At 38.8% G+C, this 12,332-nt stretch overlaps 1 protein-coding gene across 4 annotated transcripts in view; it reads right to left on the minus strand.

Annotated features, from left to right (window-relative positions):
* Window positions 1–12,332, minus strand: part of exoc1 (exocyst complex component 1) — a 59,015-nt gene that overhangs the window by 38,746 nt on the left and 7,937 nt on the right. For 2 of the 4 annotated variants that reach the window (XM_052010004.1, XM_052010002.1), the window contains exons 4-6: window positions 8,716–8,846; window positions 5,278–5,437; window positions 4,534–4,554 (exon numbers count right to left, since the gene is read on the minus strand). In XM_052010004.1, the coding sequence (XP_051865964.1) occupies window positions 4,534–4,554; window positions 5,278–5,437; window positions 8,716–8,846 (312 nt within the window). The remainder of the gene's footprint in view (window positions 1–4,533; window positions 4,555–5,277; window positions 5,438–8,715; window positions 8,847–12,332) is intronic. The other 2 variants (XM_052010003.1, XM_052010005.1) reach the window with 1 other exon arrangement.

The following is a 12,332-nucleotide window of genomic DNA, read 5'->3' on the forward strand; positions in this document are numbered from 1 at the left end:
CTTTTGCTCAAAAGCAGAAAGATCATTCTTTAAATATCTTCATTTTTAAAAAAAGTACAGAATTTACAATTCTTAATGAAACTATCATTTTTAAAATCAATTGATGAAAGAGCTAGAGTGGATGAATTCTCTTTTGAATATGTTTTTGAAAATGTTTAGTTAAAATCTTTAACCTGGCTTAAGAGTATTTAAAAAGGATTATCTCTCCAATTTACTAATTGCGATGAGGAAAGTTGATGAGGCAGATCTTGCACTGCCCCAAGGCAACTGGTTGCTGCCCCTGGACTGTGTAGTTTCCTCCAATGCGGTCTCAGGCACAGTCTTCCAGTAGAAGTTTAGCTCTAAGTTCATTGAATTAATCAAGTTATCTGCCTACCTGCTGGCAGATCTAGGCAGATGTTCTGCCACTATATTCAGAGCACAGCAAAGGATAAGAATCCCTAAAATGAGTGGTTTAGATTTTGCTGAAAAGTTGTTCCAAAATACAAAGTGTAAAAAGCCATTCTGATACATTAGGAGTAAAATGTACCATATCCTTGAACTTTCCTTCTCCTCTATAGAAATAAAGGAAGTTTGCCTGAAAGATGACCCAATGCAATTATAGATTATTAAAGTAGGAATTTGGGTCTTGAAAATAATTTCTGCATGTGGTGCTGATTTCAGAGAGGAAGAATAGTTTAATATTACAATTTTGTGATTTACAAAAACAGAGGATTATTTTTTGCACATCCCATATGATCAGTTGTTCCAGAGGGAATGTGAATTTTATGTTCAAGATAAGGGTTCGCTGAAAGCAGGTCCAATAAGCAAACAGTCGTTATTAATTATAGGATAAATACATGTCACAAGAAACATAAGGTAATCATGCACATCAAGAATGTACACCTGTCAAAATGATAGATGCTTACCTTGAATTAAAAACTGCATCTTACTTTAAAATGTTTCGTCAGAAGTGAACAAGATTCCCACTGTTTTATCAATATGTAACCTGGCTCACATTTGTCAATCTAAGTATGAAGAATTCCAGAGGTACAGTAGACATGCCCTTCACCATGTGATGACTCCAAGAGAAAATGCAAAGAGCAGCATCAAACATTATGCATGGCCTTTCAATCTCATTAAAGCCTTTGACTCCATCAGTTGGGAAAGTCTGCAGAGCACACTCCTCACAGTTGTCTCCCCACAGAAATGTGTCTGTTTTACACTTGGTTCATGATGATATGCAAGCTATGATCCTAACCAATGAGTCCATGATTCAGCCAATCTCAGTGAGGACCGGTGTCAAATAAGGCTTCGTCATTAGCCCAGTACTGCATCTCATATTATGCAAGCTTCTCACTGGAGTGGAATTAATCTACAGCTTTGGTGGGAAACTGCTCAAACTACATCGCCTCCACTCCACTGTCAAGGTCACCGTAATCTCAGTAACTGAGTTGCAGTACACAGACATTGCTTCTGTAGGAGCAAGGATGTCTTGCTGCGATTGTGCAGGGCCATGGTGAGACTATATCTTGAGCATTATGTGCAGTTTTGGTCTCTTTATTTGAGGAAGGATATTCTTGCCATGGAGGAAGTGCTGCAAAGGTTCATCAGACTGATACATGGAGTGAGATTGGGTCAATTATGCTTATATTCACTAGTTTAGAAGAATGAGAGGTGATCTCATAGAAATCTACAAAATTCTAACAAGACTTAGATTAGATTAGGTGGCAGGGAGTCCAGGACCTGGGATCACAGTCTAAGGATAACCCAAATAAGACTGAGATGAGCTGAACTTTCGTCTTCCAGAGAGCAGTGAACCTGTGGAAATCAATACCTCAGGAGGGCAGTTGAAGCCAAATCATTAAATAGTTTCAAGGAGGAGTGAGACATTGTTCTTGGGAATAGAGAGATGAAGAGATATGGTGAGAAAGCTAGAACACATTACTGAACTTTGGATGCTCAGCCATGATCATATTGAACAGCAGAGTAGGCTCAAAGGGTCAAATGGGCTAACTCTGCTCCCATTACCTACAATTCTGCACATTTTCAGAGATTGAACTCCAAGTCTCCAACTTGCTTACTGAGGCATGAGGCAATGGGCCACATACTAAACAACCTCAAAACAAAAATCCTCTACTAACCTGGTCCTACAACACCACCATCTAACAATAAAGGTCCAAGACGAGACCCTGGATAATATGGACTAATATTTACTATAATGCAGAAGGAAGCCAATCAGCCCATTGAGATGATGCCAGTTTCCAGTAGAACAAGCCCATCAATCTCATTCCTGTATTTCCTTGTAGCCCTGCAATTTATTCTCTCTCATACATTCAAGTTGTCATTCATCTACACTAAGGGATAATTTATATTGGCTAAATGATCTATCAGTACAAGGGAAGAAACCAAAGGAGACTCACACAGTCACACAGAGAACATGCAAACACCACCAAGACAGCATCCAAGGTCAGGGCTGAACTTGTTTGCTGGAGCTGTGAGGATGCAGTGCCAACTGTTGTGTTGCAATTCCGTCCTTCTCGTATCTCAACCACAGACTCTACCAGATGAGGCAGGAGAATGGGCAGTTCGAGAGGTAGTGCACTCCCTCTGCTGTTGTATGCTCCTGACTCACAGTGCCATTCTGAATGCTCCTTCTCCAATTTGAGCAGTTGGTGGCCAGGGATTTCAAGGAGCAGGTGTGGATGTTGCATTTTTTTCAAGGAGGTTTTGAGGACATTCTTAATTCTTTTCATTTGACTGTCAGCTGATCTCATCCTTCACAGTTCAGAATAAGTTATCTATTTCAGGACTCTAGTGTCAGGCATGTGAATGACGTGGCCTGCCCCAAGGAGCAAATCGAGTGTAATTAAGACTGGGAACGCTGGCCTGAGAGAGGGTGCCGATGTCAGTCCACTTATCCTGATGAAGCATTTCTACATTGCCTGCAAACTCACTTCACCCTCTCTCTGTAACCCTTTGTGTTTCCTCCTGCATGAGGTGTCACCTACCTCTATAACTTCAACACACAACTTATGCTGTTGAAACACTACCGCTCAGAACTCCTTTCAAATCTACTGCCTAAAGCTTCATCTCCTTCAAGAGTTACCTTCTGCTCTCTCTGATGCAAATGAACTTACAATATTTTCTCCTACGATTTCTTGAAAGATTCAGTTCATGCCAGCAGGTGGTACAGCAGTTAGTGTTGCTGTCTCACAACTCCAGATACCTAGGTTCCATCCTGACCTTAGGTGACGTTTGTGTTGTTTGCACCTTTTTCCTGGTGATCACATGGGATTCCTCTGGGCGCTCCAGTTGCCACGTGCCAAAAGCATGCTGGTTGGTTTGTAAATTGCCCCAAGAGGTGGTGGTTGGCAGGATAGTTGGTGAGGGGTGTAGGAGGGGGTTGATGGGATTGTGACAGGAAAAATAGTGTTCCTGTACATAGGTGCCTGATGATTGGTGCAGGTGTGGTGGGCCAAAGGTTCCGTTTCTGTGCTGTATACATATAGACTCTATGCTCCTCTCCTGATCTTGAACGCCCTTCCACCTTAAAGCAATCTCTTGTTGTCTACAAGCTATCAAAACTATAACAGTAACAAGGCTATTCCTATAAAGGTGCAATTTCCTTTGTACTTCCATGAAAATAACATCCAACATACAGTATCTGTTACTTTTGTACAAATGAACAGACTGATAAGCCATGCAAGCTCCTGATGGGCACAAATCACTTGTCCTGTGGTCTATATTGTGGATGGGCTCCGCACAGCAAATAAATACCCCGAGAGCCAACATTAGACATGGATTTAATCCAAAACTCAAGTTGCAAAACGCAATTCTTCCAGAAAAAAAAAATTACAGCCCTTGACCGCAGTCTTAAAACAGAATGGATGCAGTTGCACATTTTCCAAAATGACCTGCAGTAAACTTGCTAGAAATACACAATAGATCCCTCAGCATCTGAAAAAGAAGGTTAAAATTTCAGGTTCATATAATACTGCGGAAGTAAAAATAGGAAATGCAGGAAAGCTTCTTTTAAAAACAGGCCAAAACATGAACAAGAAACGATAGGTATATAATTCTAACTTTTAGGAATGTTAATGAAAATTATGTTGTTTTGAAATACAGTGAATTTCAGGATCTTAATAATTAATTCCCAAAGATCCAGTGCCCTTGAATTCTTAACAGAGAAAAAGGTCAGTATCATTGAAGCAAAAGGAATTAGGATTATTTTGGAGTTCTCCAAAAGACAATGGTGTAGTCTCGAAAAGGATTATTTATGTTATTGGACAATGTAGCAATCCCTAATACATTCCAACACTTTTTAATGATATTCACATATATATGATAAAGCCTCCTTTTACACTCAGAATAGCAGAGGTTCTACCAATTGCGTGTGAAGTGCTTTGGCATGCTCTGAGGTTATGAAAAGCACTTTTGAAAGATAATACGCCATTTCTTTATTTGAACCTCTGGACCTAATTACGTAAAGTGGACAATAAATTATCGATACTGTATACACCAGGACAACAAAAATAAGAAAACATTACCAACCTTCTGTAACTTTAGGAAGTTCTTTGCAGAGAAAGAATAGAGAAAGAAGATTAAAGGAAGATAAGCATAGAAACATTATAGCAACAGATAGCAATACAGATTACAAAAGGCAGCATTTTACAGTGAATTCCCAACACTGCCAGGCTTGCCATATCCACCATTACCATGTGTTTTCAAGTAATGGCACTGCAACAGAAATCTTTTCCAAGGATTTAATAAGTTAGAAATTAAAAATGTGTTTGCAGAATTGAAAATGCTAGCCACTAAAATATCCATTCACAAAATGGTTGAATTTACACAGTGTCACAACCATCCTATAGACTGGCCACACTGTGCATTCTATAAATTTGAGGCCAAGATGAAATACACAAAGTAAAATGGTGAAAAAGCATAATAATATTAAATTAGACTTGATGTAAAGCAATCACTATCACACCAATGACTATGTTCCAATATTATAATGAACCTGCAAAGAAAGCTCAAAAATTAAAATTACATTCAGCATTGTTCATTACATGAATGCTTTGATTTAACTTTTCATAGGAGCCTTTTAAATACTGAGCTGCAAAGATAATGGGAGTTGAAAAGATGTATGGAACAGAATGAGCTGTGTCATGAAGAGACAAAGAAAAAAAATTAATGTCTGGCAAACTGTCATAATAACACAAGGAGGAAAATTAGGTATTGTGAAGACTCATTTCTACTAAAATGAAATGTATTATCATCATCATTATGCGGACTTACCTTCCAATAACTGTGAACTAACATTGACAAACTCAATCTTCTTTCTAAGGTATCGCTGATTAAGTTTCCAAATACAAGAAATAAAAGCATTTTTCTCAGCTGTGCTGCTAGCAAGCCACTTGTACACTTTTTCAAAATGTAGATCGAACTCTGGATTCTCCTGCAAGCATGGATAGTGCAAATCCATTTAGTTAAAGAATTGGATTTTAGAAAACAAACATTAACATGATGAAGCAGTTTGTGATACATGTTAAAATATACAGAGTTTGGAATCTAACAGTATTCTCAAAGTGATAATACCTATATACTCAAAATATTAAGCTCAGAATTTGTAACTGAATCTTAGCATCAGCATATTGGATCCTTTCTGGCAACTGTTAAAAGAATAATCTTATTTGTTACTAACCTAGACATCCATTCAATCCCAACTGAGCTGTCAATACAGTAAAACTCCAATAAACTGTCATGCAGAGGTGCCGAATTAGAAGATTTTCTGGACTACTGAATGTTATTTCTATTAATACCTCAATGCTCTTAATTCACTTTTGTTCAGCGTTACACAGCATGCTAATGAGGTGTCCAGTGAACCAGGTAAGTTAAACGGAAGTGCATGAATTAGAGCCTCAGCGATCGTAAAGGGAACGAGGGTATTGGGGCCCAGCAAATGATAAGGGAGCAAATATCACCTGGTGAACCAGATGCAGAATCACATGGATTTCCAAATAGTCAGACAGCAAATTATTGGAGTTTTACTCTACAATATTTTTCCATTGCAAAGAATAACAATTTCTGGCATAATGTTTCCCAATTCCTCGACTTATCACAAAGGGTATTCACATTATTTTTTCACATTCTGATAAAACTTCTCCAATGCAGTCCTTCCCATCGTCCAATCTCCATAAACATCAGCTTATCCGAAGCACCCTTTCCCACACAGGTCCCGCTCCAGTCTTCACCAAACTACACAGAAATATTGGGAGACCAGATTTAAATTCTTATTCTCAAGATTTTCTCCTGTACTGCCCTCTGTATCATTCTCCATTCCTTTAACTTTTCCTTCCATTCCCTCAGCCAAACTCCCGATTCTATACTTTTGTGCACTCCTTGCCCACTATTGTGATCATTTGTCTCTCACCTCCCTGGATTCTTTGATCTGGAATTCCATCAAACTTCCTTGCCCCCACTCCACTCTCATTTAATTTCCTCCTTAAAAACCTAGCTTTTAAGCCCTTGGCTACCGTTCTTAATACAGGTAGTTCTGCTATAACACGCGTTTCCATAACATGAATTAGATATAACACGACTGATTAATTAGGGAACACTATTTGTATTACTTGGGCCAAATTGGTTTTCGATCGGGAATTAGAGAGTCACTATAACTACTTTGGAAATTGACAAGCAGGGGGAAAAAAGCCATCTTGGGTAAAGAGTCTTGGGAAAAAAAACTGTTTACATGCAGTAATCAGACACCATTGTCTGAAGAACACACTGTGCTAGTTTCACTGCAGGAAACCATTGGAAATTGACAAGCAATCGCTTCTATTGACACTAGTGCAAAGATACTTTATTAAACAATGTAACATAAGGCTTTAGTATTTTTAAGGTAAAAAAAATAAACATGGTGATTAAAAACACCTTTATTTTTGAAAACCCTGCAGGAAAAATAATTTTGTTATTGCATGTCTGAATGTCTATAATCCCTAACCCCCTTTCTCCCATTGACACAATTGTTTTAATACCGCAATATTCTATAACACAATGTTTCTTAGGAACACAATTATCGCTTTATAGCAGATCTACTTGTAGCACCTTCACAAGCTTTGTTCTGATATGTTTGATTACATCTCTTTCACCTGGGGCTTGTTTTTATACACTAAATTTACTGTATTAATGTAAATTGTTAATGGTGGCTATAGAATTGTCAACATTAATTAAATTTTAGAAGTAATATTCTTTATTCCTCATCATACTTAGAATACAGGGAAACTGCTCCAATTTTTCAGAGCTAAATTCATCTGCTATCTTAAAAACAAGTGATTCTCAGTGGCAATGAGACACACTTGGCAATATCTAAATATGTGTTTCTATCTGATCATCTTTGAGCTGTGGCAGTGGCTGCATTGCAGTTCTAAAGTCCAGCCTAATGAGACTCAACAATTTGCTAACTTAAGGTTTGAAATATTTTGGGTCCATAAATTCTATCAACATAAACACTGGAAAAAAATACAACAAAAGTTCTGGACTTCTCTATTGGGAGCTGCTTACCTGATGCTGGCTCCAAACTGTCAGCACAAAATCTAACAGGAAATCTTACAGATCAGTATACTTTCCAACTGGGGATGTTACTTACAATTTTTCTAGTGGGAATTTTTCATACCAATTGAGCCATTAGTGCACTTGCTCAGGAATTCCTTTTTCCCAGCAAAAGCCCCCCTTAACTGCAATCCAAAAATCAGAAATCAGAAATGCAAGATTTCCTATTAAATTGTTGAGATTACTCATCCATTTATTTTGGGCTACTGACTCACCTTACAGAATGTATAATTTGGTACAGACCTATGGAACAGAGTGAATAAAGATGAATATCTTCTACATGAGGGTTTTAAACTTTTAAAATAAACATATTTTTGGGGGGTGTTGGGGTGAGTTTTACATTAGTGTATAAGAAAGCACTTCTACATTATAATATTCCTGTGCACTTGGACTTTGTTTCATATCTACTTTTTTCCATTTAAGTTTTATCTTGGATTCTCTTTACCACTCTAAAATTCTACTTTTACTGCAAGAGTTGGTCACTGGGCTATGGACTTCTGTGCTTATCAATGCTGCCACTTCACAATTAACTGACAGGATGTGCACTTTGAGATTACAATTTGAACTCTAGCCAATTCTTGATCCATTACTTTTTCCCCATCAAACCTTACTCTATAATAAATGTGAATTCATATGCAGTAAAATAGGATGAAAATTACTCCCTACTGAGAGTCTACTAATGCACCTAGTGTCTAGGAGCACAATTTAACTTCCAATTCACATTTTGATCAATTAAAAGATTGACAAAACCCAAAGTAATTTTCCTACATTTGGACAGTGAGACCATGGCTAGTATAGGAGAGAACAATGTAGTGAAGCTGGGTGTGTGGGCGGGGGGGGTGGTGAGGGAAGTAAACCAGTAATTTTAATGGCCATGAGACAGAAGACATCATGTTCAAACGAAAAGATGCATCTTATTAACAAAGCGACTCAACTTGATCAAAGATGGTAACAAAAATTTACCTCAAAACTTCGCCAACACACTTAAAATTTTTAATATTTTAGTTATAAATTAAAAATGGAAATGTAATATTCAGAATGATGTTTAATTCTTCACCATTATTAGTGCAATCAATCTGACTGAAACATGAGTTTTCAGTGGCCTTTTAGACCTTCACATTGTACCTTGCTGGCATCCTTAGCATCAACAACAGCCAAATCTCGCAAAGCCCATGCTGTCTGCCGTTTGTAGAAATCCCCCTTATCTGATTTCTTCACCTTAACAACATTTACTTGAACTGGTCGCTCTGTTGTTACTGCAAAAATCAAATATATAAAAAGTTAATAAATCAATGAACCATGTAATAAAAACAAACTGTAAACACCAAAATATTATTTTGTCTTAATAAAAGGTTTGAAGCAGCAATCTAAAAGATTATTACAGAACTAGTGTTTATTTAACGCTTTGGATACATATTGCATAAAACCTCAAGAGTTCAGTAAACCTCATTTCATCTAACAATTCCCTTAAATGATATCTACCTTTTCAATTACACTTCTATGCAATCCTTGACTCATTTTTCTAGGAAAATTATTTCTTATCACAATAAAATTTTCATCTCAGATATTTCAACTGCATTAGCTATGAGGACTTGACTGTCACTTCATATTCATACATTTAGACCAAAGAGAGAACACTCATTTTGACCAAACCTGTTAATTAAAGAAGTTTCCAATTCATCAATCTGACAAATGGACATGGTTGGCAAAAAAAAATCCATAATAATAGCAAGATCAATTCAAAAGGTAGAAGAAGTGCAGAAGGACTAACAGTATCAGAGGCACTGAAATCAAGAGTATCAAAAGGACAATAAAGAAAGCAGCAAGTAGATTCTGATTTTAGACAAGAATTGGAGGAACTCATGGAGCACCCGAGGGCTAAAGTTGTGTGATTAGTCAGCCTACAAGAGTGAGATAGAACACCTGGTTGAGTGGTTCCACAAAAACAACCACACAATCAACGCCAACAAAACCAAGGAACTAATCATTGACTTCAGAAAGTGGAAGTTGGGAGTCCACATGCCAGTTCTTATTGGTGGGTCGGAGGTGGAGAGAGTTAGCAGTTTTAAACTCCTGAGCATCAACATCTCCGATGACCTATCCTGAGCCCAGCACATACATGCAATCCAGAAAAAGGCATGCCAGTGCTTCTACTTTCTTAGAAACTTAAGGAGATTTGGCATGTCACCAAATACTCTAAGTTCTACAGATACACCATTGAAAGTATCCTAACCTGTTGCATCATGGCCTGGTACAGCAATTGCAATGCACAGGATTGCAAGAGGCTGTAGAGAGTAGTGGACACAGCCCACCCATCACAGGCACAGCCCCCTCCACCATCAAAAGCATCTACAAGGCATTGCCTCAAGAAGGTGGCACCCATCATCATCAATGACCCCCACCATCTGAGTCACGCCCTCTTCTCACTGCTACTGTGGGGCAGGAAGTAGAGAAGCCTGAAGTCCCACACCACCAAGTTCAAAACAGCTACCTTCCTACAACCATCGGGTTCTTGAACTGAACTGCACAACCTTAATCCTCCCTCAGCAACGGAACATTACAGACCACTCCTTGCACTGCCAGGGACTTGTCTCTGATTGTATTTTGTTTTTGCACAAGTATCTTGTTTTGCACAGTCTTTTTCTTCACTGTCATGAATTATGCATAAATTATCCATGTTTTGTATGTTGTCTGAATCTTCGTGCCTGTGATGCTACTGCAAGCAAGTTTTTCCGTTGTGGCTGTACCTCACTGTACTTGTTCATAAGACAATAAACTTGACTTTACTAGTCTACAGAGGGAGGGGCTATGCATGCAAAGAAATTAACACTAAAAAAATACTCAGATTATTTTCTGGGAATAGTCTGATATACCAAAAGTGCTGGTTATTCAAAAGTCTTATCAGCAATTTAAAAGGCTTTTATAGAAAAGCTTACTGTACTCTAACATGTGAAGTGAAGTGACAGATTTTCATGGATATGGATAATATCTGATGATGCAGAGGATCCAGTGCTGCGACTTTCCAGCATAGACTGCACTTCACAACATCCCATCACTGAAAACATGATGACAGATGACATAACAAGAATCCACTACACAAATCAAAATTTTAATTATACTGTTTGAATTATATCACAGCAAAGTGTTTGGTGTCAGATACAATTAGACAGCAATTCAATGGGGTAAATCATCTTTCACATAAAAATTAACAAAAATGAATAGCCTCTGAACAGGTCAACATCCCAGGGTGCTTCATGGAAAGGAAGTAAGGGAGGACAGACATTGAGCATTAGGCAGGAGGTATACCAAGAGCATTAAGAAAAAGAGGCAGATATGCAGCAGTGAAGTGGTGAAGCAGCATAATGACAAACAGTAGAACAGACTCAAAAGTGGAAATGGTATAGAGTCAGAACAATACTGCACAGATACAGGCCCTTTGGCCCAACGAGTCCATGCCAACCACATTGTAGACCTAGCTAATCCCAGTTTCCTGCATTCGGCTCATATCCCTCCAGAACCCTCCCCTCCATGTACCTATCCCAAGTGCTTCTTAAATTTATTGTACCTGCCTCAACCACTTCCTCTGGCAGCTCATTCCATATACTCACCACCTTCTGCGTGAAAAAGCTGCCCCTCAGATCCCTTTTAAATCTTTCCCCTTTTACCCTAAATCTATGCCCCCTAGTTTTGGACTCCCCTACCCTGGGAAAAAGTCTGTTCCTGTCAACCTTATCTATGCCTCTCATAATTTTAAACACTTCTATAAGATCGCCCATCACTCTCCTACGTTCCAAAGATTAAAGACCTAGTCTGGCCAACCTCCCTATACTCAGGCCCTCTGGTCCTGGCAACATCCTCGTAAATCTTTTCCGCACTCTTTCCAGTTTAACCACATCTATCCTTTAACAGGGTGACCAAAACTGTACACAGTTCTCCAAGTGCAGCCTCACCAACGACTTATACAACTGCAACATAATGTCCCAGCTCCTATAATCAATGCCCTAACAGATGAAGGCCAGCATGCTAAGTGCCTTTTTCACCACCCCAACTACCTGTTATGCCACTTTCAATGAACTATGCACTTTTACTCCTAGGTCCCTTTGTTCCATCACACACCCTAGTGCCCTACCATTCATAGTACAAGTCCCACACTGGTTTGACTTTCCAAAATGCATCATCTCACACTTATCTGTATTGAAATCCATTTGCCCCTCCTAAGCCCACTTCCCTAACTGATCAGATCTCCATGATAACCATCTTTACTATCAGTAACACCTCCTAATTTGTGTTATCTGCAAAGTTGCCGACAAGTTTTGTGCATTCACATCCGAATCATTATATAAATAATGAGTAACAAGAGTCCCAACACCAACCCCTGCAGCATACCACTAGCCACCAGTCTCCATTCCGAGAAACAACCTTCAACCACCACCCTCTGCTTCCTACCTCCGAGCCAATTCTAAATCCACCTAACTAGCTCTCCCTGAATTCCATGGGATCTAACCTCCCAGACTAGCCTGCCATGCGGGACCTTGTTGAAGGCCTTGCTAAAGTCCAAATAGACAACATCACTGCCCTACCCTCATCTACCCTTTTGGTTACCTCTTCAAAGAACTCCAAAAGATTCGTCAAACATGACTTCCCATGCACAAAGCCATGACAACTCCTGATCAGACTCTGTCTATCCAAATGGTGGTAGATCCTGTCCCTCAGAATTCCCTCCAGTAACTTCCCCACTACTG

The sequence above is a fragment of the Pristis pectinata genome, chromosome 2 (assembly GCF_009764475.1).
Source record: "Pristis pectinata isolate sPriPec2 chromosome 2, sPriPec2.1.pri, whole genome shotgun sequence".
Classification (NCBI taxonomy): Eukaryota; Metazoa; Chordata; class Chondrichthyes; order Rhinopristiformes; family Pristidae; genus Pristis; species Pristis pectinata.